General features: G+C 47.4%; 1 protein-coding gene across 4 annotated transcripts in view; it reads left to right on the forward strand.

Annotated features, from left to right (window-relative positions):
- Positions 1-16,209, forward strand: part of Tenm2 (teneurin transmembrane protein 2) — a 307,755-nt gene extending 291,546 nt beyond the window's left edge. For all 4 annotated transcript variants that reach the window (XM_029562084.1, XM_029562085.1, XM_029562086.1 and 1 more), the window contains 4 exons: positions 3,900-4,196; positions 6,158-7,772; positions 13,399-13,529; positions 15,085-16,209. In XM_029562084.1, coding sequence (XP_029417944.1) covers positions 3,900-4,196; positions 6,158-7,772; positions 13,399-13,529; positions 15,085-15,846 — 2,805 coding nt within the window. In that variant the 3' untranslated portion in view covers positions 15,847-16,209. The remainder of the gene's footprint in view (positions 1-3,899; positions 4,197-6,157; positions 7,773-13,398; positions 13,530-15,084) is intronic.
- The last annotated feature ends 6,437 nt before the right edge of the window (positions 16,210-22,646 follow it).

The following is a 22,646-nucleotide window of genomic DNA, read 5'->3' on the forward strand; positions in this document are numbered from 1 at the left end:
GGGAGTCACACACAACCTAATGTTTTGCTCTGAAATGGTGACTAACTTGAAACAAGAGTCCCAAGAATTCTGACAGCATTAAGTTCTGGATATGTTTTGTTTTGATTTTATTTATATTTTTATTTTATAAAGTACACCTATGCATGCAATACCTACAGAGGCCAGAAGGGGGCATCAGATTTCCCCCACCCCACCCCCTAACTGGAGTTACAAACTGTTGTTAGCTGTCATGTGGCTGCTGGGAACCAACCCTAAGTCCTCTGCGAGAGCAGCCAGTGCTCTTAACTTCTGAGCCACCTCTCCAGCCCCAAGTTCTGGATATGTTTTAACAAAGAGAAACCCTCCCTCGCTACTGTCTCCCAGACCCTCTTCCCTGTGGCTGCAGGTTTGTAGATAGGACTCTTTCCCTTTTATCATTGAGTTTCCTTCAAAGCCCCAGGACTCCCTACCTTCATTCCTACCCCATCCCTTAGTTCACTGTCTGTTCTGTGTGCTGGCTCAAATATCCAGTCCTCTCCTCTCTGGGAGGACTCCACGGAAACAGCAAGGGCCTGGGACATCTTGGAGTCCTGGGTTCAAATCCTCTTTTGAAGCTGTGGGAGTGACCTGTCTGAACTCCATCACCACTGTGTGAAAGAGTGGGGGCTTCAGAGATGGCTCAGTTGTTAAAGTGCTTGCCAGTCAAGAATGGGGACCTGAATTTTATCCCCAGCACCCACGTAAAAGCTAGGTGCATCAGTCCACACCTATGTCCAGGAAGGTGGACACAGAAGGATCCCTGGGCTTACGTGACAGCCAGTCTAGCCAAACTGGTGATTGAATGAGAGACCCTTTGTCAAAACATAAAGTGGAAAGCAATTGAGGATGACACCCAACATTGACCTCTGACCTCCACTTCCATGCACATGCCTGCACACAAAGTTTCTGTAGACACTGTGAGGACTGGAATGAGATGAGTTGTAAAATGGACCTAGCATGGTACACATTAAAGTATTAGTAGGGGTTTGTATCGGTCAGATCACTTCAACTGTTCGTAACAGAGGCTGATATAAGATATGGGTTTACATTTTCCTGTGACCACAAAGAAGCCTACAAGTAATAGAAATCACCCTGTGTGGGTGACTGTTGAAGACACCTGGTTCAGCAAGGGGCTGGGCTTTTTCCCTGCTTGAGCCATCATCCTAGAGTTCTATCCTCAAAAATCACCTCATGGTGCTCACTCCCATAATCCCAACACTCAGAGAATGAGGCAGGAGGATGGCTACAAGCTTGAGGCCAGTGTGAGCTACATAGTGAGCTCCAGATCAGCCTGGACTACAGTATGAGACTCTGTCTCAAAAAGAAAAGAAAAACAAGGTACCTAATATTTACAAGGGAAATGCTTGGATACAAGTCATTATATCCACATTCCACCTAAGAAAATAGGGAATGTGGGAAGAGCAAAAGCTGCCCACTTCTCAGCAGAGCGAGCTTTCTTTCAAAGGTATTTCCTCAAAGACAGCCAGCAGTCACCACTTACACTTTGTGGGTTGCTATGATCCCCAAAGGAAGCTGGAAAGCACAGTTCTTTACCTGTGTGCAAACTTTTCCCCAGAATGCAGGTATCTTTATTTTTCCTTTTTATTTAATAGTTTATTTAATATTCATACATGCATATAATGTGTTTGGGCCCAATCCACCCCATTCCCTCCCCTTACAATTCCTCCCTACCCCCTAACTTTTTCCCCCAACTTCATATGCCCTCTCTCTTCTTTTTCTTTTTTTATTTAATATCCACTGGGTCCACTTTGTGCTGTCCACATGTGCACAGGTATAAGACCATCTACTGGAGCATGGGTAGCCTCTCAGGGCCTGCATCTCTGAAGAAAACTGATTCTCCCTCTCCCAGTAGCCATCAACTACCAATAGTACCTCAAGTCAGGGTAGGACATCATGAGCCCCTCCCTCATATATGCTAGGATTTGGGCTGGCTTCATCTTGTGCAAGTCTTATACATGCAGTCCCAGCTACTATGAGTTCATGTGTGCAACTGTGCTGTCATGTCTGGCAAATACTGTTGTCACTACAGATATCCACTTCCTCTGTCTCCTACAATATTTATGCCCCCTCTTCCTTGATGACCCCTGAGCCTCAGGAGGATGGGTCATTTGGAAATGATCACTCCACAGTCTCTAATTCTTTGCACATTGACTAATTGTTGGTCTCTATTTGTTGCCATCTACTACAAAAAGAAGTTTCTCTGATGAGGGTTGAAAGATAAGTCTGTGGGTATAAAGATAAGAACTTAGAGGGTAGTTTATTACTATGTCCATTTAGCAGAATAATAGTACTAGACTCGCCCCCTGGGACCTATGATCTAACCAGCCACAGGTTTTTGGCCCAGTTAAGAGTATCAGATATGGGATCCATCTAGCATTATTCTTAATCTCCCCACAAGCTGCAAAATCATCTGGGGCTGAGGAATGCTTTACTAGCTCCTCAGCCTTTCACACATTGCCAGGTACTCAATGAAGGTCGACCCAGGAAGCTGTGAAGCTGGTTAAATGCAAAGTGGTTGACTGGTTTAAGTTAAATTCAGACCAATACTACCACTTCCCTTTCGTGTGATTTCTGTTTGGTTTTGGTAGTGTGTATGCTTACCTGTTAAGCCATTCCCCAACCCCTGCTGTGTGACTCTGAGCAAGTTCTGTGATCTCTGTGCTTTGTGATTTCTCAATTTCCGCATGTGATGAGTGGTCTTTGTGAACTAACTCAGCCATGGATGCCAAGTCCCTGACCTGACCCCTGTCTGTTTTAGCACATTGCACATGTTCATCTTGTTACTACTATCTGCATTAAGTGCGGCTGCATTAGGCGGGTCAGGTAAGGAGGCAGCAGCCATCTCCCCATCTCTCCTCTGCCTGTTTATGTCTCCCCTGCTCTCAGCAGGCACCCCAGAGACGTCTGGAGTTGCAGTCAATTATATTGTAAGAGCCTGGGCTGAGCCGGCTTCATTTCATTCACTTGCAGTCATTCACTCTGGGCTCGCTGGGTCCCAGGAGCCGCTCCCCTCTGCCCCTAACCAGAGTCTAGTCTCCTGGCTGGGCCTTTTGGGACAGCCTTTCTCCTCTGATCATATCAACTCCTAAATAAATATTAAATTATGTTTGGACGTGTTCCTGTTCCTTTCAAATCTAAGTAAATCACTTCTTCCCTTTGTTGGAATTCCCCAGCCCTGCCAACGTCCCCTCACCAGTGTCTCACATCCCTTGCAATGACAAGATTTGCCTCTAGATACCTGAAATAAAAGGCTTCATATTGGAATTTTATATTTATATCTTTTATATTTATATTCCCAGATCTTTGTAAAATGTGAGTTGCTAAGCCCCCCAAACCCCTCTTTAGGCACCTTTACATATTTCATAAGAAATCATCTTAAAGACGATTAGCTTCATGGCTGAAGATATGCCAGTAAAGGATTATATCATGAAAAAGTGTAAATTTTCTTACTCCAAGGGTGAACAGATAGGGCAGCCAAAACCACTGGGTCCAGGACTATGACGTATAAGTTGCTTACGTTGTGCACTGCACAATTTTCCCCATTTACCCTTTCCACTATGTGATATCACCCTTGTAACTGTGCAGTCCAAGGGCTACCCAACTGCTCATAGCAGCCCAGCCCAGATCCACCATCTCTGACCAAAAGCAGCTTCATTTCTCTGCCCCAGTGCACCACACTAACCTCGTCATGTTCTGTGTGGAGACAAGCTAAACAAGCTTAGCAGGCAGCACTAAATAATACCGGTGTTCCTTCCCCCTCTGCACACTTGATCCTTGATCACCCCAGCCGGGTCCTCCACAGCAGCCTGGCACGCACCTGTATGGTGTCTCTCAAACCAGGACCCTTATGTTTCCCACAGGTGCATGGAAGGAACCTCCTGTCCATTGACTACGACCGGAATATCCGGACAGAGAAGATCTATGATGACCACCGTAAGTTCACCCTGAGGATCATTTACGACCAGGTGGGCCGCCCCTTCCTGTGGCTCCCGAGCAGTGGGTTGGCAGCTGTCAACGTCTCCTATTTCTTCAATGGGCGCTTGGCCGGCCTTCAGCGTGGGGCCATGAGTGAGAGGACGGACATTGACAAGCAGGGGCGGATCGTGTCTCGCATGTTCGCTGACGGGAAGGTGTGGAGCTATTCCTACCTTGACAAGGTGAGTGACCGCGTTGCACTGCCCATCAGCAAGGTTTCTCCCCCCTGCACTCCTATTTCCCAACCAGCCTGAGATGCCCAGGTATAAGTCATCTGTCTTCCCTTTGACTCTGCAAGTCTTCCCTCATGTTCCCCTGGTGCTCGGAGGGGAAAAGAGTCTACAGGAAAATGTTATTCATAGCTCAGCACATTACCATTGAAACAACAACAACAGCAAAAAGGTGCCTAGAGGGGCTAGAGAGATGGCTCAGCAGTTAAGAGCACTGACTGCTCTTGCAGAGGACCCAAGTTCCACTCCCAGCACCCACACCCATCTCTAACTCCAGTTCCAGGGGATCCTACAACCTTGTTCTGACCTCCCTGGGCATTGCATAACACAGGTGCACTTACATTCAGGCAGTGCACTCATACACATTAAAAATGAAATAAATAAAATATTTTTAAAAAAGAAAAGAAAATAGGGTGCTAGATACCCAGTAAAGGCTAAAAGGATAGATTTTCTGATTTTATTCAAAACAAAGGGAAGGAAGAAAAAGAAAAGGTATAGATGATGTTGACAGGGGCAGAACCATCCACTGGTAGCACAGTGTATCATTACTTGTAATCATGAATTATAAATGCATATGGTGTGTTGCTTCTACTTGCCCTAAATGAAGCCATTGGGGAAGGGAATTATGCTGGGAACTCAAGCTGCACCCTCTCAGTTGGCCTATTGGCCAGAGCCTTCTCTCAGCATCGTCTCCTGGATCTGACAATGCCCAACTCGGAGCTCCTCGCTGGAAAAAGGTCCTAGTGGAGCAACAGTAAGAAGAGGTCCCTTAAAGGCACTTGCTGAAGTTTTAGAAGGCTACCCTGGGTAGGTCCTCTTACCTGGTCTGCCCTTGGCATAGGCTGGGGTCTTCCTTTCTCATCCAGTCCTTACGTGGATAACTCACAGGGGCTGGGGAGATGGCTCAGTAGGTAAAGTGCTTGCTGTTTTCACATAGATCCCAGCACCCACGTAAAAAAGCTGGGTGTGATGGCGTATACTTATAATCCCAGCACTTGCGGGAAGACAGATAGAGACAGACAGATCCTGGGAGCTTACTGGCTGGCCAGCCTGTCTAGCCAAAATGGAGAGTTTCAGGGTCAGTGAGAGACCCTGTCTCAAAAAATAAAGTGGAGGATGACTGAGGAAGAAGTCAACACGCATGCATGGGTACATGAAAAATACACTCACATGCACGCACACAGACATGTGTAACTCTGGCCGCCATATGCATGAATGAGTACATGAAACACACACACATACCACACAGATGTGTATAACCTTGTAACAGAGCAGTTACTACCTTTGCAGGAGGGGCCACAGTCCCTTTGAACCTTACCTGATGCTGTTCTCATTTTGCCATGGAATGCTGGGATGGCTGACAGGGAAGCGGAAATCTCCCAGCTGCCTCTTGCTGAGGACATTCCTTTCCCAAAGAGTCACTGATTCCGGGGCACTTCATCTTCTAATAGTTTCTGAAAGGAAGAAGTGCTTTCTAGATTTTATCAGTGGTGGCAAAAACAGCTGTGTGTGTCACCTCTCTCCACTGGGTCCAGTGGCAGTCAGCTCTGAATAGTGTCAGGATTTCTTGTCATTGAACTTGGGAACAAAACCCATCCTCTGGGCCAGTCCTCTAGGCCCTCCACACTCAGTACAGGCAGAGTGATATCATCTTGGGGAGATAGGTCACAACTCAGTCTCTCAGACCCTGCCTGAGCCTGCTCTTGCTAAGTCCATCTGCATTTTCACAGGATTAAGATCTGACAAGCACTGCTCTGGGCAGCCACCACAGAGCCATCAGAACCATAAGAACCTGTTTAGTCTCTGGTTGAAGCTGCCCACCCTTCATAGCTTTCAAATAGACACATGGAGAAATGGAGTCAGTTTTATCCCAAAGAACCAACTCACCTGTTCCTTCTCCATTTCCTCTCCAGTCCATGGTCCTCCTGCTGCAGAGTCAACGCCAGTACATATTTGAATATGACTCCTCTGAGCGCCTCCATGCAGTCACCATGCCCAGCGTTGCCCGGCACAGCATGTCCACGCACACCTCCATTGGCTACATCCGCAACATTTACAACCCTCCCGAAAGCAATGCATCAGTCATCTTTGACTACAGTGATGATGGCCGCATCCTAAAGACTTCCTTCTTGGGCACTGGGCGCCAGGTGTTCTACAAGTACGGGAAACTTTCTAAGTTATCAGAGATCGTCTATGATAGCACTGCGGTCACCTTTGGGTATGATGAGACCACTGGTGTTCTGAAGATGGTCAATCTCCAAAGTGGGGGCTTTTCCTGCACCATCAGGTACCGAAAGATTGGCCCCCTGGTGGACAAGCAGATCTATAGGTTCTCTGAGGAAGGCATGATCAACGCCAGGTTTGACTACACTTATCATGACAACAGCTTCCGTATTGCCAGCATCAAACCTGTCATAAGCGAGACTCCCCTTCCCGTCGACCTCTACCGCTATGATGAGATTTCCGGCAAGGTGGAGCACTTTGGCAAGTTTGGGGTCATCTACTATGACATCAACCAGATCATCACTACTGCCGTCATGACACTCAGCAAGCACTTTGACACCCATGGGCGTATCAAGGAAGTGCAGTATGAGATGTTTCGGTCTCTCATGTACTGGATGACTGTGCAGTATGATAGCATGGGCAGAGTCATCAAGAGGGAGCTGAAACTAGGGCCCTACGCCAACACCACAAAGTACACGTATGACTACGACGGTGATGGGCAGCTCCAGAGTGTGGCCGTCAATGACCGACCCACCTGGCGTTACAGCTATGACCTCAATGGGAACCTGCACCTGCTGAACCCAGGCAACAGTGCTCGCCTCATGCCCTTGCGCTATGACCTCCGAGATCGGATAACCAGGCTGGGGGACGTACAGTACAAAATTGACGATGATGGCTATCTGTGCCAGCGAGGGTCTGACATCTTTGAATACAACTCCAAGGGCCTCCTGACAAGAGCGTACAACAAGGCCAGCGGGTGGAGTGTGCAGTACCGCTACGATGGTGTGGGTCGACGGGCTTCCTACAAGACCAACCTGGGCCACCACCTGCAGTACTTCTACTCCGACCTCCACAACCCCACACGCATCACCCATGTCTACAACCACTCCAACTCTGAGATCACCTCGCTCTACTATGACCTCCAGGGCCACCTCTTTGCCATGGAGAGCAGCAGTGGAGAAGAGTATTATGTCGCCTCAGATAACACAGGGACCCCTCTGGCTGTGTTCAGTATCAATGGCCTCATGATCAAACAGCTGCAGTACACGGCCTACGGGGAGATTTACTACGACTCCAACCCAGACTTCCAGATGGTCATTGGCTTCCACGGGGGCCTCTATGACCCCCTCACCAAGCTGGTCCACTTTACTCAGCGTGATTATGATGTGCTGGCGGGACGGTGGACTTCACCAGACTACACCATGTGGAGAAATGTGGGCAAGGAGCCGGCCCCCTTCAACCTGTACATGTTCAAGAGCAACAATCCACTCAGCAATGAGCTAGATTTGAAGAATTACGTGACAGGTGAGATTTTGCTGCCCAGGTTGGGCAGTGGCTCCCTGTGGGGTGGTTGTCCTGGGAGACTGCTGAGAACCTGGGGGGACAGTCTTGCACTTGATGGTAAGAGAACCCTGGCAACCCAAGGCACTTCAGAACCATAACCAGAAAAGTAGAGGGACATGGTGCAGGTCTTCTTGAGCATTTCCTGACCACTTCACATTTATTCTATTGAGATGACTTCCCTTAGAGTTCTTCCTACCCCAACAGAGGGATTCAGATGAAGAAGCAGAGAAAGAGATTTGTATCAGAAACTGGTTAAAACTCTACCTCTTCTATTACAAGGCTAAAAGACCTAGTTGCCCAGTCTCTCTGAGTGAATTTTGTTCTCTGTGAAGGGTGTGGATAAAGCACCCTATCAAGGGATCATGAGAGGTGACCTTCTCTAGGTAAAGCTCTAGCCTAGCATCTTCCTGTGTTAGTGACATTTTTGTTACTAGCAAAGCAAAGAGTTAGCATAGGTACTGGCATGCCTAAGCCCTGTTCCTGGCCTCCAGAGGCTTTCCCGGTGAAATGTATATACAGGGAGCAGAAGTAATGCAAACAGAATGAAGTTGGTGCTCCCATAGAGATGGCTGCTCAGCTCTATATTCAAAAAGCATTCATAGAGTAGCACCATGTGAGATTCTTGGGATACAGTGCTAGATAAGCCAAACACTTTTCTCTCAAGAAAGTGTGTCTGAGGGTGCATGGGAGTGTGTTGACTTATATTTGAAAGATATGGCGCAATGCAGAAGGCCCCATGTCAAATTGAGCCTGAAGAAGGAAAGTGATCTAAGTTGACTCAAGGCTGAAAGAATGCTATGAACAAAAGTCAGAAGGGCACAAGAAGTTTGAAGAGGGACACGTATGAAGGGGCCATGGAGGAAAGATGATCTACTTCCTGAGATAAGCAAGAAATGGTGAAAAGAGGTTCCCAATCCACCCAGCTACCCCTCTCTCTAACCATGCCTCTAACCATCCTTCCATCCATCCCTCTCTCAATCCATTCCTCATCCCTCCATTCCTCTCTTTATCCATACATCCCTCCATCTGTCTACTCACCCACATACCCATCCATCCACCAACCCATCCAGTCATCCAGCAAAGATGTTGGAGATCTTTCTTATATATACTAGACATATAAAAGACACAGTTGGGAGCAAAATAAAGTTTATGCCCTCAAGGAAATTTGTAAAGAAATCAGGATATATAGATGGATCCAAAGATCAGGTTCAATAGGGCCAACTTTTAATAATCTCTTGGGAAGTCCCAAGACCAGCCCACCCCCCTCCAAGTTCCAGGAGACCCACAGCTCTTAGCCATGACTATGGAGGCATCCATTCTCAGAATCATTCGTTCAACCCTCAGAACAAGAAAGGAAGCTGTAGCCATCTGGAGCACAGAGTTGTCTGTCCCACATTGCAGTCATAGGCAGGTGACCTCCAGGGTCAACTGGTAGCCATGCAATGCCCTCACTAACAAATTTCACACCTTTAGGAGTTGAACTCAGTGGCTACTCCATGCAGAACAGCTGGAACATTTTGAACCCAGGAGCTATGGTTAAACTGGTCTATCTGGAGCCCCTGTCTTTTCTGGCATCCTGCCAAGGCTTCCTCGCTTCCCCACAGCCTGGTAGGATTTGGTCCCCAGTTCACTGCCATTTCAAATTAAAGTACCTCTCAGGAAAACCTACATATGTCTAGTGATGGTGAGTCGTATAAAGACAAATAAAACAAGACAAGGGGTGAAGACAGAGTGATGGGAAGTGTCCCCTTATTTAGAGAGCTCACAGAGGCCTTGCCAAACAGGTATAGGGACCTTTATGAGTTGGAGGAGGAGGGTAAGCATGTTTAGGAAGAAGAAACCCAATGAATGGGGAGGCAGATCAAGCCTGTCTTAGTCTAGGGAGCAAATCCTGCCCCACATGAATGTACTTCCCAGAGCTTTGCTTGTCACTGAACCCCTTAGAAGCTAATCAGTCAGAGGTGAATAAAGAGAAGGGGCCGCACAGAAACCTGCAGCTGCCAAGGCCCACATGAAACCATTCTCAGGACAGTCAACCTCATCTAGACCCTCAATTACATTCTGCTTCCCTGAAAAAAAAGAAAAAGAAAAATGAAATTAGCAAGATTTTCTGAATAGCAAGATGACTTTCCTCCTCATAAGGCTTTATGGAAACTCGATAAAGGGGAATCCAATCAATTTGAAAGAAGTCCAACCAAATTGAATCCAGAAACCATTAGAGAGAAGCTAAAATAAAGGGCAGATTCACAGAAGTAGTGTGCATGTGGGATTGACGTCTGCAGTGGTGGCTAAGGGAAAGATCGGCCAGAGAAAAGCCAGATCAGGCTTGGCCACACCTGCAGTCACCTGTTCTCATGAGCTGATCCTCGGAGAGCAGATGAACCAGAACAGAGAACATTAGATCATCCTCCACTATTGGAGCACTGGTTTCCTACAAGCCTTGTCTAAATCAGCCTTAATTTGCCACTTAGGAGACCAGCGGAGTGGTTGAACTTGCTGCTCACAACTTAAGCAGAAGAGGTAATTAAGATGTAGTCAGGAGGAACACAGAAAACAAAGCCTCCTCTCTCTGGAATCCAGAAGAATCCTTGCTGTTTGGGCACAGCTCTGTGAATGCAAGTGGCTGCTCCTAATGCGTGGGGAAGCTCTGTGTCACCCAAGAATGCCAGAGCAGTTGCAGCACCTGTCATGAAAGGTGATAGAAGAGTATATAGGAAAGACTAAGATACACACACACATACACACATCCTTCCATCGCTTCCATAGTATCCGAGCCTTCTCTCTCTTTTTTTTTTTTTTTTTGGTCTTTTTGAGATAGGGTCTCCCTGTAGCCCCAGCTGGCCTGGAACTCACTAGGTAGACCAGGTTGACCTTGAACTCACAGAGATCCACCGGCCTCTGCCTCCCAAGTGCTGGGGTTAAAGGCATGTGCCACCACACCTGGCAAAATATTTTTTTTAATTTTATGTATATGAGTGTATTGCCTGCATGTATGTGAGCACACCCATGCCATACGATGCCTGCAGCAGTCAGAAAAAGGCATTGGATCCCCTGGAACTGGAATTATAAATGGTTTTTAGGCACCATGTGGGTGCTGGGAATTGAAACTGGGTCCTCTGCAAGAGCAGTCAGTGCTCTTAACCACTAAGCAATCTCTCCATCCCCCTAGCCTTTTCTAAGTCTAGTTAGTGCCCAGGACTCTACCTTGTCCTCTGCCACGTCCTTTTGATGTGAGAACCTGAGCACATCGCCAAACACCAATTCTGACCTCAACACTCACTTGCTGTGTGACTTGCATGAATGTCTTGGCCTTTCTGAGACAGTTTTTCTCAAATGATGCAAATGATGGTAGTAACTGTGCTTACCTCATGGAGTTGTAACAACAAATGAATCAGCGCAACACAGAGTAAGGGCTAATCACACATTGGTTGTGGAGAGCCGCTGTGGCGGTGGAGCTAAAGGGTTCAGTGAGGAGTGGAGACATAACACTGGCATACTGTTCTGGGGAGTACAGATAGAAACCCCTAGATGCACCTTGAAACATATTTAGATTGTTCTGATGTATGGAGTTTAGCAAACCATAAACTCTAGACATTTGAGTTCGGTGAACCTGTTCAGTGAACAGACCCTAGAAGGAACTGTGATGACTCATGTTCCCTCTCATCCTTTCTCCCTCATGAGCCTTGACTGCACAAGCCCCAGCCAGGCACACTGCAACCTAGTAGGATCCTGGGTTTAATCTCTCTAAATGCCAAGAGCCACACCCTTTCTCCAAATATTCACACTTAACTCTTGAAGGTAGTGTGATCCCAAGCTGTGAAGAATGTGAGAAGGAAGAAGTAATGAGCCTTGTTCCCAGCACCAATTACAGACATACCCTGCCACACCCAGCTTTTTATGTGTGTGCTGGGGATTCAAACTCAGGTCCTCACGTTTGTGTGGCAAGCACATTATGAACTGAACCATCTCTCCAGCCCCTCAATGTGGTTTTTATGGCAATTTCAAGCCTTTGTTCCTTTTTTTATTTAGAATTTTTAAACATTAGCATACAAGGGGATGGAGAGAAGGCTCTCAGTTAAAAGCACTGGCTGCTCTTGCAGAGGAACAGGACTTGGTTCCCAGTAGTTACATGGCAGCTAACAACTTACTATAACCTGGTTCCAAGGGGATCTGATGCCCTCTTCTGGTCTCACATGCATGCAGATAAAACACTCATGATACAAAATAAAAATTAATTAATTTACATATTAGCATACAAAGGAAAGGCTTCATTATGGCATTTCCATGCAAACGTCCTTACCTCCCTTGCCCCCTTCCTCTTCCCACCGTACCCCCTTTCTCGTTTATGTCCTATCTATTCTATTACACTTTCCTTCTTTTCTCCTCCCTTAAGATCTCTTCCTCCTTTCTTGTGGTCACCCTTGTTTTTGACATAGACACAGTGGCATAGAAGAACCTTCTCTGAGAGACAGTCTGAACTCCATGGTTTCCAGTTTCAACAGAAAGAGAAGTCGGGGGGGGGCATTAAACTCTAGGATCCCCATATGACAGAAAATATGTGGAATTTGCCTGAGTCTAGCTTATTTAATTTAATGTAATAATTTCACCCATTTTCCTGCAAATGTCAGGATTTCACTTTTCTTTATATATTTTTATATTACCAGGTTTTTATATATTACCAGGTTTTTTCTATCCATTCATTTGTTGATGAACATCTAGGCTGGTTCCATTTCTTAGCATTCTCAAATGGCTTCTGTGCTGTTTTGTCTTTGTGGTGCTAGGGATGGAACTCAGGGTCATTTGTATTCATGGAATGGGTGCTAGGTTAGGAGAGAAGAAGGAACAGAAGTTGAGGAATGGGGAAAGGGAGTCTGGGATGGAGAGAAGATCCTGGGAGGCAGGGGAACACAGAAGATTGTGGATGTTATGGGAAGGACAGATGGTATAAGTACAAATACAAGGGATGGGATCTTGAGCCTTGGGTCTCAAGGTCTCTTTGAAGAGTAGAAGGCTTGGAGGGATGGGCTCAAAATCTGTATTTCCCATCATGTCTAGCCCTGGAGACCCTCTTCCTTAGTGAGCCAGCCATAGTGCAGAGGTCCAAATGTCCTGCACTATGATCACAGGCATCACTCATCCCTCTGACTGGTGATTGTACCTAAGCTTCGGACACACTGCCTGACCTGTAATAGCTCAGAGGAACTACTTTAAATGAAGCTCAAATTAACTGAGTTACCCCTGTGCCCAGGACTGCAGTAAGTCCTGTCCATGTACGTTCTCCTTTGGTCCTTACATCAACCCAAAGTCACAAAGCAAAGGAATTTGAAGTTAAGGTCTGTCTTGTGCCAGAACTGGCCTTCACACTCACAACATGGTGGTTATCGGTGGCCATGATGGGGGTTGGGGAGCATCTACTTCCTTGGACACATATAAAGAATCTCGGTCCTGCCCCAGGAGACAGTCACCATCTTTTGCTGCCCTCTCCTCTTGGACCTCAATCACTCATTTTCTTTTTCTCTTTGCAAGATCCACTGCCGCCTCCCATCCCTGCGATTTCAGAAGTCTTTGTTTTTTGTTTCTACCATAGATGTGAAAAGCTGGCTTGTGATGTTTGGATTTCAACTTAGCAACATCATTCCTGGCTTCCCAAGAGCCAAAATGTATTTTGTGCCTCCGCCCTATGAATTGTCAGAGAGTCAAGCGAGCGAGAATGGACAGGTAAGCAGGGGTTCTTGCCAAGAACCTGAATGATGACCCTCATTCCCTTTCACATACAGTGTGGCACAGGAGCCAAGGGCCTGCCAGAAGAGGAACACTGAGGCTGGGTATAAAAGCTGTGCAGGAACACGGGGACTCCCCAACAGAGTGCATGCCACTGCTGTCCTGTCTAGTGTGGCCCATATTTCCTTCCAACCTCAATGATTACCTTAATTGTGGTATCATTGTCTGTTCAGTACCTACCCTCAGGTCACTCCTTGATTAACAACAGCCTAGAGAGATCCAGCGGCAACCTGCCATCTGCACTGCTGTGAGATCATAACCCTTTCAAATTTTATGGGATGTAATAAAACTGTGGTTTGCAGTTTCTGTCCCATTAAAGAACATTTTTATGCCCCACATAAAACCTCAGCGCTTTATGACCCAAATGCATACAGATTGAGTTGTCAGAACATAATTTGTGCCTGGGTCTTTCTGTGATGACCAAAGGGTGGTCAGTTTCAATTTGGGTGCAGCTGAGACTTTGGCCACAGGCAGATGGGCAATGCAAGAACTGCATTCAGTTGACCTCCTGATATAGGACCTGGGCTCCGCTCTATGAAAATCTGGAAGGTCTCAGCTGCTCTGAATAATCATCCAGATTGTGTGACTATAGAGAGGCAAGGAGGAGCTGCTGGGTAATTGAGAACAGCATTCTCTCCATCCTGCCCCCTTGGGGACCACTCAGTGGATGAATAGCCATCATTTCTCTCATTTATCTAAGTGCCGTTACCTCCCAAACACAGCCTCTCCCATTATCTCAGCCTGTCCCCCAACCGCCAATTGAGACAAGTTGTCATTTGTGAGTAGAGAACTCAAGGCCAAGGAGATAATGGCAATTTCATTCCTCTGCAGAACCAGGGCTGGGATCCAAAGCAACGGACTCAAAGCAGGGAGGAGGCTGGTATTCCCTCTGGCCCTCAGAGCCTGGATCTCTTAGCCTAGAGCTTCTCAAATATGCACACAAATCGCCTAGAATGTCTGGTCAGCATGCAGGCTGGCCCCCATGGCTGAGAGCTGTGTTGGTAACAGGGTGGTCCCCGTGACCACACTGCTGCTGGTCACGCTGCTGTAAGTAAAGATGACAAATATGCAAGTCACTGGCTTTGGACAGAGACAGATTACAGAATGGGGCTCCTAGCTGTTTGGACATCTGATCAGGATGCCCCTGAGTCTGAAGTGTGCCAGACAGCTGCCACACTACAGGTGCCAAATGTCTCCCAGCTCCAACAGTGGGGAGAGTCATAACTGCATAGCCTGGGTTCAAACTCAGGCAAGGTAGGGAATCTCCTTTGGTGTCTTTCAGTGAGTGGCACAGGGACAGGATGGACAGGACACCCCATCAGGGCACTGGGAACCAGCCAGCCTGCCCTAGCAAAAAGTAGTATTGGCCCATATTAACAGAGCATATGAGTCCTGGCAGGGGTGCCCTTAGCATTCCTCTTTCTGGTTCTTGCTCCAGGAGCATCCTTCCCAGCCCACCTTCTGAGATGTCCCTGTTGTCTTGTACCCACAGCTCATTACAGGTGTCCAGCAGACAACAGAGAGGCATAACCAGGCCTTCCTGGCTCTGGAAGGACAGGTCATCACTAAAAAGCTCCATGCCAGCATCCGAGAAAAAGCAGGCCACTGGTTTGCCACCACCACACCCATCATCGGCAAAGGTATCATGTTCGCCATCAAAGAAGGGCGGGTGACCACGGGTGTGTCCAGCATCGCCAGCGAGGACAGCCGCAAGGTGGCGTCTGTGTTGAACAATGCCTACTACCTGGACAAGATGCACTACAGCATCGAGGGCAAGGACACACACTATTTTGTTAAGATCGGCGCAGCAGACGGTGACCTGGTCACGCTGGGCACCACCATCGGGCGCAAGGTCCTGGACAGTGGGGTGAATGTGACTGTGTCACAGCCCACGCTGCTGGTGAATGGCAGGACTCGAAGGTTCACCAACATTGAGTTCCAGTACTCCACACTGCTACTCAGCATCCGCTACGGCCTCACCCCTGACACACTGGATGAAGAGAAGGCCCGAGTCCTGGACCAAGCGAGACAGAGGGCCCTGGGCACTGCTTGGGCCAAGGAGCAGCAGAAAGCTAGGGACGGGAGAGAGGGCAGCCGCCTGTGGACGGAGGGCGAGAAGCAGCAGCTCCTGAGCACAGGACGGGTGCAAGGTTACGAGGGCTATTATGTGCTTCCAGTGGAGCAGTACCCAGAGCTTGCAGACAGTAGCAGCAACATCCAGTTCTTAAGACAGAATGAGATGGGAAAGAGGTAACAAAATAATCTGCTGCCATCCCTCCTCTGGGTGGCTCAGCAGGAGTAACTGATCTCCTCTCCTAAGGAGACGAAGACCTAACAGGGGCACTGAGGCCGGGCTGCTTTGGGATACCAAGTGGCAAGAAAGCTCACATTTTTTGAGTTCAAATGCTACTGTCCAAGCGCAAAGTCCCTCATCCTGAAGTAGACTAGAGCCCGGCCATAAATTCTGAGGAAAACAAAACAAAAGGATGAATGAATGAATGAACAAACACACACACAATGTTCCAAGTTCCCCTAAAATATGACCCACTTGTTCTGGGTCTAATGCAGAAGAGACACAAAACATCCAAAAGGAAAGGAACAGAAAACAAAAAGCAAACAAACAACAAACACATCGACCATAAAAACGAAGAAATAAGATTGAGAAGGCCTCATACCCTAATACCTCACACATTCACACGTGAGCAACACAGACGTTCACAAGGGCCGCTGTCACCAGACCAGCTGAGAACGATTCAGACTGCTTGTGAAACAAATACTTCCAACGTTTTTGTTTAAGCAAATACAGGTGCATTTAAAAAACACGACTTTGGGGGTGATTTGTGTGTAGCGCCTGGGGAGGGGGGCATAAAAGTGGAGGAGTGACCACTGGAAATACTTTTTAAGGAAAAAGAAAAACACAAGAAAAAAAAAAGAAATTAATATCAAAAGTCAAAGCGAAATAATACCGTCCAGCACTTAACTCTCAGGTCTCTACTTAGTCAGGCCTGAGCTAATTTATTTGAGCGCCGAGTGTAAAATTTAATTCAAAATGGTGGCTATATTCACTACACATAAACCTCATACTCTTTTGTCTTTGGAGATTCCATTGTGGACAGTAATACGCAGTTACAGGGTGTAGTCTGTTTAGATTCCGTAGTTTGTGGGTATCAGTTGCGGTAGAGGTGCGCCATTGTGACTCTCTTGCTAACGGGTACCACTTCCGATCGCCCTGTACATACATACGCCGCAAGGCACAATCACTGTTTCAGACTTAAAATTATTAGTGTGTTTGTTTGGTACAGAAACTGAGACAATCACATGACAGTCACCACGAGGAGAGAAAATAAAAAAATAAATAAAAAAGAAAAACAAAAAAAGTTAAAAAGTTAAAAAAATAAAATAAAAACAAAAAAAAAGTCTAATAAGAACTTTGGTACAGGAACTTTTTTGTAATATACATGTATGAATTGTTCATCGAGTTTTTATATTAATTTTAATTTGCTGCTAAGCAAAGACTAGGGACAGGCAAAGATAATTTATGGCAAAGTGTTTAAATTGTTTATACATAAATAAAGTCTCTAAAACTCCTGTGGACACTGGTCTTTTGTGGCAATGCTTTGTAAAGGGGCAAAGGCTGGGGAAACTGGAGTTGCTGATAGACACAGAACCCAAGCTGGTCCAGGGTTGGGCACCCTTTACCTCAAAAGCTTGGGACTAGAAATGTTGGGGTTTGGGAATCTATTTTACAGATTTTGGAACAACTACATATAGTAGTAAGAGAGCTAAGCATGAAATTTATTTATATTTTATTTATATATTACATATACCTTATATATTATATATCTCTACACAGAGTCTGAAGGCTATTTTAAACACTATGTGGGTTTTAGGTTTGGTTTAGTTTTTGTTTTGTTTTGAGACAGGATCTCACTGTGTAGACAAGGATGGCCTCCAACTCATAGAGATCCACCTGCCTCTGTTGGGATCAAGGGTGTGTGCCACCACGGCCAGCAACAGTGTTTTTCACGATTTTGTGTCTGTAACAGAATTTCACAGTATGGAATTTTCTAGTAGTGGCCTTGTATCTGTGCTCAGAAACTTCAGATCTGAGGTGGTTTTTTTATATTTTTTTAAGGAATGTTCCAACTGTACTTGGACCATTTGAAGGAGGTCTTTTCTTCTGTTTTGTCTTGGTTTGGGTTTGGGAAGGGATATTGGTTTTCACTTTTGTTTTTTGTTTCTTTAGGTCTCCTTTTTTGGTGGAGATAGAGAGCATTGAGACAGGGTCTCACACAGCCCTATCTGGCCTTGAACTTGCTGTGTAGCGAAGGTTGACCTTGAACATCTGACCCTCTTACCTCCACCTCCCTATTGCTAGGGTGTCACCACACCCTGTTCTGGAGGAGTAAAGCACCTTAGTGCAACCCCTCCTGCTCTAGTGACTCTGAGTCCTCCCCACCTAAGAGTATGGTCTTGGAGTGTGGGGCTGTGAGGATCTCCAGGACCACCCATGCATGGCTGACCTGGGATACTTGGGCCTTTGTCTGCTACCACTTTCTAGTTCTGGGAGTCGGGAGCAGAAAATCCAAAGTGAACACATTCAGCACTTTGGGAGGTTTGCACCTCTGTGTCTGAGGCTCTGTGTGTTTGTGTATTCTTCCAGGATGCATCAACTTGCCCCTAAACTTTCACACATTGGGCCACTTCTTGGTTTGGATTTTTGTTGGACACCACTCCTACGGCTAAAATACCAGTGCGCTTAACTGCTGAGCCATCTCTCCAGCCTGCAAACAGCCTCATGAAACTGACAAGCAGAGGAACAGGCAGACACAACAGAGAACAACTCTAGAAATGAAAATGGCAGGGGTGTTTAGTGCCCAGAAAGAGAGACTTATGAAGCAGCAGAGGTTCGAAGTTTGCCAGAGCTAGCCGGGTGAACAGAAGGAAAAGCCATCCCATTCCCAAGGCTGAAAATAAACTGTGGTAGAGGGAACAGGGTCAGTTCAAGGACAGGTCAGATGGGTGGTGAGGCAAGAATACAGAAAACTGTCTGGTTCTGGAGCTTCACATGTTAAAGTCTGGATTCTTTTCAACATCGGAAGCAATAAGAAGCCACGTACTTCAATAAGCAAGTGCTTTGGACACAGTGAGAACAGGTAGAGGCAGCTGATGTGATCAGGTAGGTGAGATGAGAAGAAGGCTGAGGGGACCATGGACCTGAGGCAGATGTAACCTCCCCTCACCTCAAGGGAGAGCATGGAGGTAAGTTGGAGTCCAAGACTGCACTCCGGTGTCATTCACTGTGGCGGTGAGAAAATTGAAGGGGCAGCACCGAGGTGATATGAGGACTCAAGCCCCTGTGTCTGAAATGTCACCAGGAAGTCTGGCTAGTTGGTAGGTCCCCTTGAGACCCTCCTGAGGTCTGTAACCCTCTGCCTTCCTGGTCATCCAGTCAGGCCTCAGGTGGTCTCCTTAAGTGGAAGGAAAGAGAGGCAGGGTTAGCCTGATTTAAACCAGGCCTCAGGAACCCTGTCAGCATCACCAGCAGAGAAAGCTGTGATTAGAAGAGTAAGCAAGAAAAGGAAAATGGCCCAGAGAGAACCCCACAGGAGCAGCATGAGCAGCCTGATTCCCCAGGTGTGCTAGGTTGGGCTGTCGTCCTCAGAAGGAACAAGGTCAAGGTAGATCTTCCCGTGAGCTTTGGGCCAGCTACCACCCATCCTGTGGAACCTGATTGATGTCAGCACCTCCAGGAGACATGATCACAGAAGAGCCTCTGGATGCTCATGAGGATACTGAGATCCTTCTGGTGGAAGCTTCAGTGGGAATAGTCACTGGGCTATGTCTCCCAGGTGGATGCACCTAGGGGAGCAGCACAGAGAGTTGGTCCCAGGCCAGGTACTGGGGAGCACTCTTCCAGGCTAGGGCTTCTATGTCCCCTAGCTTCTGGGGACCACATGATACCAGAGTTCCACAAGAAGCAAAATGTCACCTCTTTGGGGTCCACCGTCTTTGAAGTATCCCTTATCATTCTGTTACATCCAGACCAACCCAGTTCTTCATTGTATACTACACAAAAACATGAATGAGAGAAGGAAAGAGTATTGGGTGATAAGTCCTTTCTTGTCTCTCTTCAGTATGGAACAATGACTGACAGAGAGTTCTGGAAGAGCCAGACAGCTCAGGGGTTCATAAAGACTATGTACTCTATCGTGACCATGCCTGGAAACCAGTTCTTAGCCACTCACTGAATGTGGGAACAAGGCTGGCTCAGTAGTACAGCACCTCCCAAACCTGTGTGCCCTGTGTTCCATCTTGCAAATCTTAAAAACTGTGGGAACTTGGAAAAGTTACATACATCAACTAAATAAAAATCCTTAGCTGCTTTAAAAGATAAGCTCCATGCAAATAATGCTCAAAATAGAAAAGAGCATTTCATTCACACAGCGGTGCCCTCTGCCTCAGGGATGGCCCACCGTGATGGTTAAATGAGACATCATGCATTGCTGGCACATAGTAACTACTTAATATTATTGGTTTTTATTATGTTTAAACCTTTGTACTGGGGCTGGAGAGATGGCTCAGCGGTTAAGAACACTGGTTGTTCTTGCAGACCCAGGTTTGAATCCCAGCACCCACATGGCAGCTGACAACTGTCCGTAACTCCAGTTCCAGGGGATCTAACAGCCTCCTGCTCTCCATGGGCATTGCATGACACAGGTACACTTACCTACATGCAGGCAATACACGCATACACATAAAATAAAAATAATATTTTTTTAAAAAAAAAAAAACCTTTGTACCAAGCACAGGTTTTTTCTAAGAGTTCCATTGAGAGAAATGTTTGTGCATTGTTAGGCGAATGGAGGGTCTTTTCCTCCCCACACATACTTCTTGTTGTCACCTTGTCAAGAGCACTTCCCCCTCCACTCTCCCAGGCCCAGGGAACTTGAGCAAGTGCTTTCAACATCTGACCCCCATTCATGGTCTCAAGGGCTTTTTCAGAAAGTGACATTTAGAAGGTTGAGAGTTGCCGGGTGCAGTGGCGCAGTTCTTTAATCCCAGCAGAGGCAGGTGGATCTCTGTGAGATCTAGGCCAGCCTGGTCTCCCCTGTCACAAAAAAACAAACAAAAAAAACACCACAATTTTGTCTCCGGGATTGTCAGAAGTTGGAAATGCAAAGATGAATAAATCAGCTCAGAAACCGCAGCATCAAGTGTGAGACTCACAAGACAGTCACAGGGCACAGCTAGGTCAGGGCTGGAGTTGTGGGGAGTTGATGGACTAGATCAGGAAGGAGCCCAGAGAGGGCCCTGTGGTCTGGAGGGGCCTGGGTGTGCACAGGGTGCACCCACACACACCTCTGGAGCATCTGAGCGGGGCAGAAGATAAGAGGGCTGGAGTGGGACTGCCTGGAACAACACCTGGAGCGTGAGGAGGAAGCCGCTCAGGGATGGAGGCTTGTCTAGCCCAGACTCACAAAGGCCCTGGCGTTCACACCAGCACCAAGGAGGGAGAGGGGGCAATCAGCTGGAACCTTCTCGGCAGAGGCCCCAGGCCCAGTGAATCAGGTTCTGACCCAGAGTGAGAGCTTAAGTGAGATCAGGTGTTACGCTCGCTCCCCCGGGCATCTTCACCTGAAGACAGCCCCAGGAAGCAAGGCAGCAGGAACTGGGCGCAAGAGATCCTCCGCCCAGCCTCTTGCAGGGAAGAAGGGGACAGGATTGAGAGTTGGCCTCTCTCAGCTGAGCATTCCCTACAAGATCGACGTATGTACGTGGGGTTCTTGTGAAAAGGTAGAAATGCCACTGGAGGAGGGTTATGGAGGTGAGGAAGAAGGGAGAAAGGATTGGAACACGAGGGCCCGAGAGGTGCTGGGGCCGACCTAGTGTGCCAGTGAGGGGCGGTGTTTGCAGGGGTGGAAGAGAAGGAGGAACTCCTTCTCCAGCCCCCAGGTGAAACGGCACTACACCCGGGGGTAGTTTAACAAGGCTAGGAGGGAGTTTATCAAGGCTAAGTTCTCCACCCTGTGCACACCCAGGCCCCATACTGCGTCCTGAGGCATCTGGGCAGCCTTGCTCCGCCTCAGGCGCACCCCAACCGGCACTCAGTGGGGCGCCCTTCAAAAGCAAGGCTGTGTAGACTTAGCCTATTCTCCAAAGTCCCCTACCTTCCCAAGCCTTCGCCTCCTCCCAGAAATGTAGGGTTTGCTCTTTGGCCACCAGGTGGCAGCCTTACCCACTAATTCTTCCTGGGCTTTCAGAATGATGTGAGGCAGTTTTACCCAACCTGGCCAGGGAAGGTGGACTCTTCAGAAGCCAGATTGCAGAGCAGGCCAGGGAATCGCCAGATTCTCAATGCAGCTCCTTAAGCGCAGTCTGAGTACAGTTCGACATGCCCTTCACCTCCCTGACCCTCACCTCACCTCACCTTTTCTCGTTCGTTAAAATAAGGAGACATGCCTGCTTGATGGTGCACACCTGTAATGCCAGCAATTCAGCAGGATCGGGAGTTCAAGGCCAACCTGGGCTATGTGAACTCCTGTCTCAAAAGAAAACTTTTCAGTTTAAAACCTACTGCACCCCTCTCCAGCTAGGTCAGCTCTTTCTCTAACCTGCCTCTGTGAAATGGACAGCACACCTTGCAGCCACACAGCCCTGCAGTAGTACACACTCAGCCTGCATGAGGAATGACTACTGACCCTCTGTTCGTAGTAGACTATTTTCAGCCTTCAGAGAAAACCAGAAGTGAGGTCTCAGCTTTCTGCCTACATTAGAGTTCCATGGGGTGGGAGTGGGGGGGCTTCCTCTCTTCTCTGTCCTTCCACTCCCCTTCCACCCTGTTCCCTACTCATTCTGAGCCCAATTTCAGGGGAAGTAAAAGCAATCCCGTGTCTATGCACTCACAAGCCCCTATCATTCAAATGAGTTCAATATCTGAACTTCCCACACACCGAGCAGAAGATGAAGAAACGGCCTAGGGAGCCGCATAACACATCATCGAGTCCCACAGCAAAGCAGGCCCTCCTAAGGGGCTGGAAATTCTTCTCTGGC

Source organism: Nannospalax galili, unplaced genomic scaffold (assembly GCF_000622305.1).
Source record: "Nannospalax galili isolate Female #2095 unplaced genomic scaffold, S.galili_v1.0 scaffold1154, whole genome shotgun sequence".
Classification (NCBI taxonomy): Eukaryota; Metazoa; Chordata; class Mammalia; order Rodentia; family Spalacidae; genus Nannospalax; species Nannospalax galili.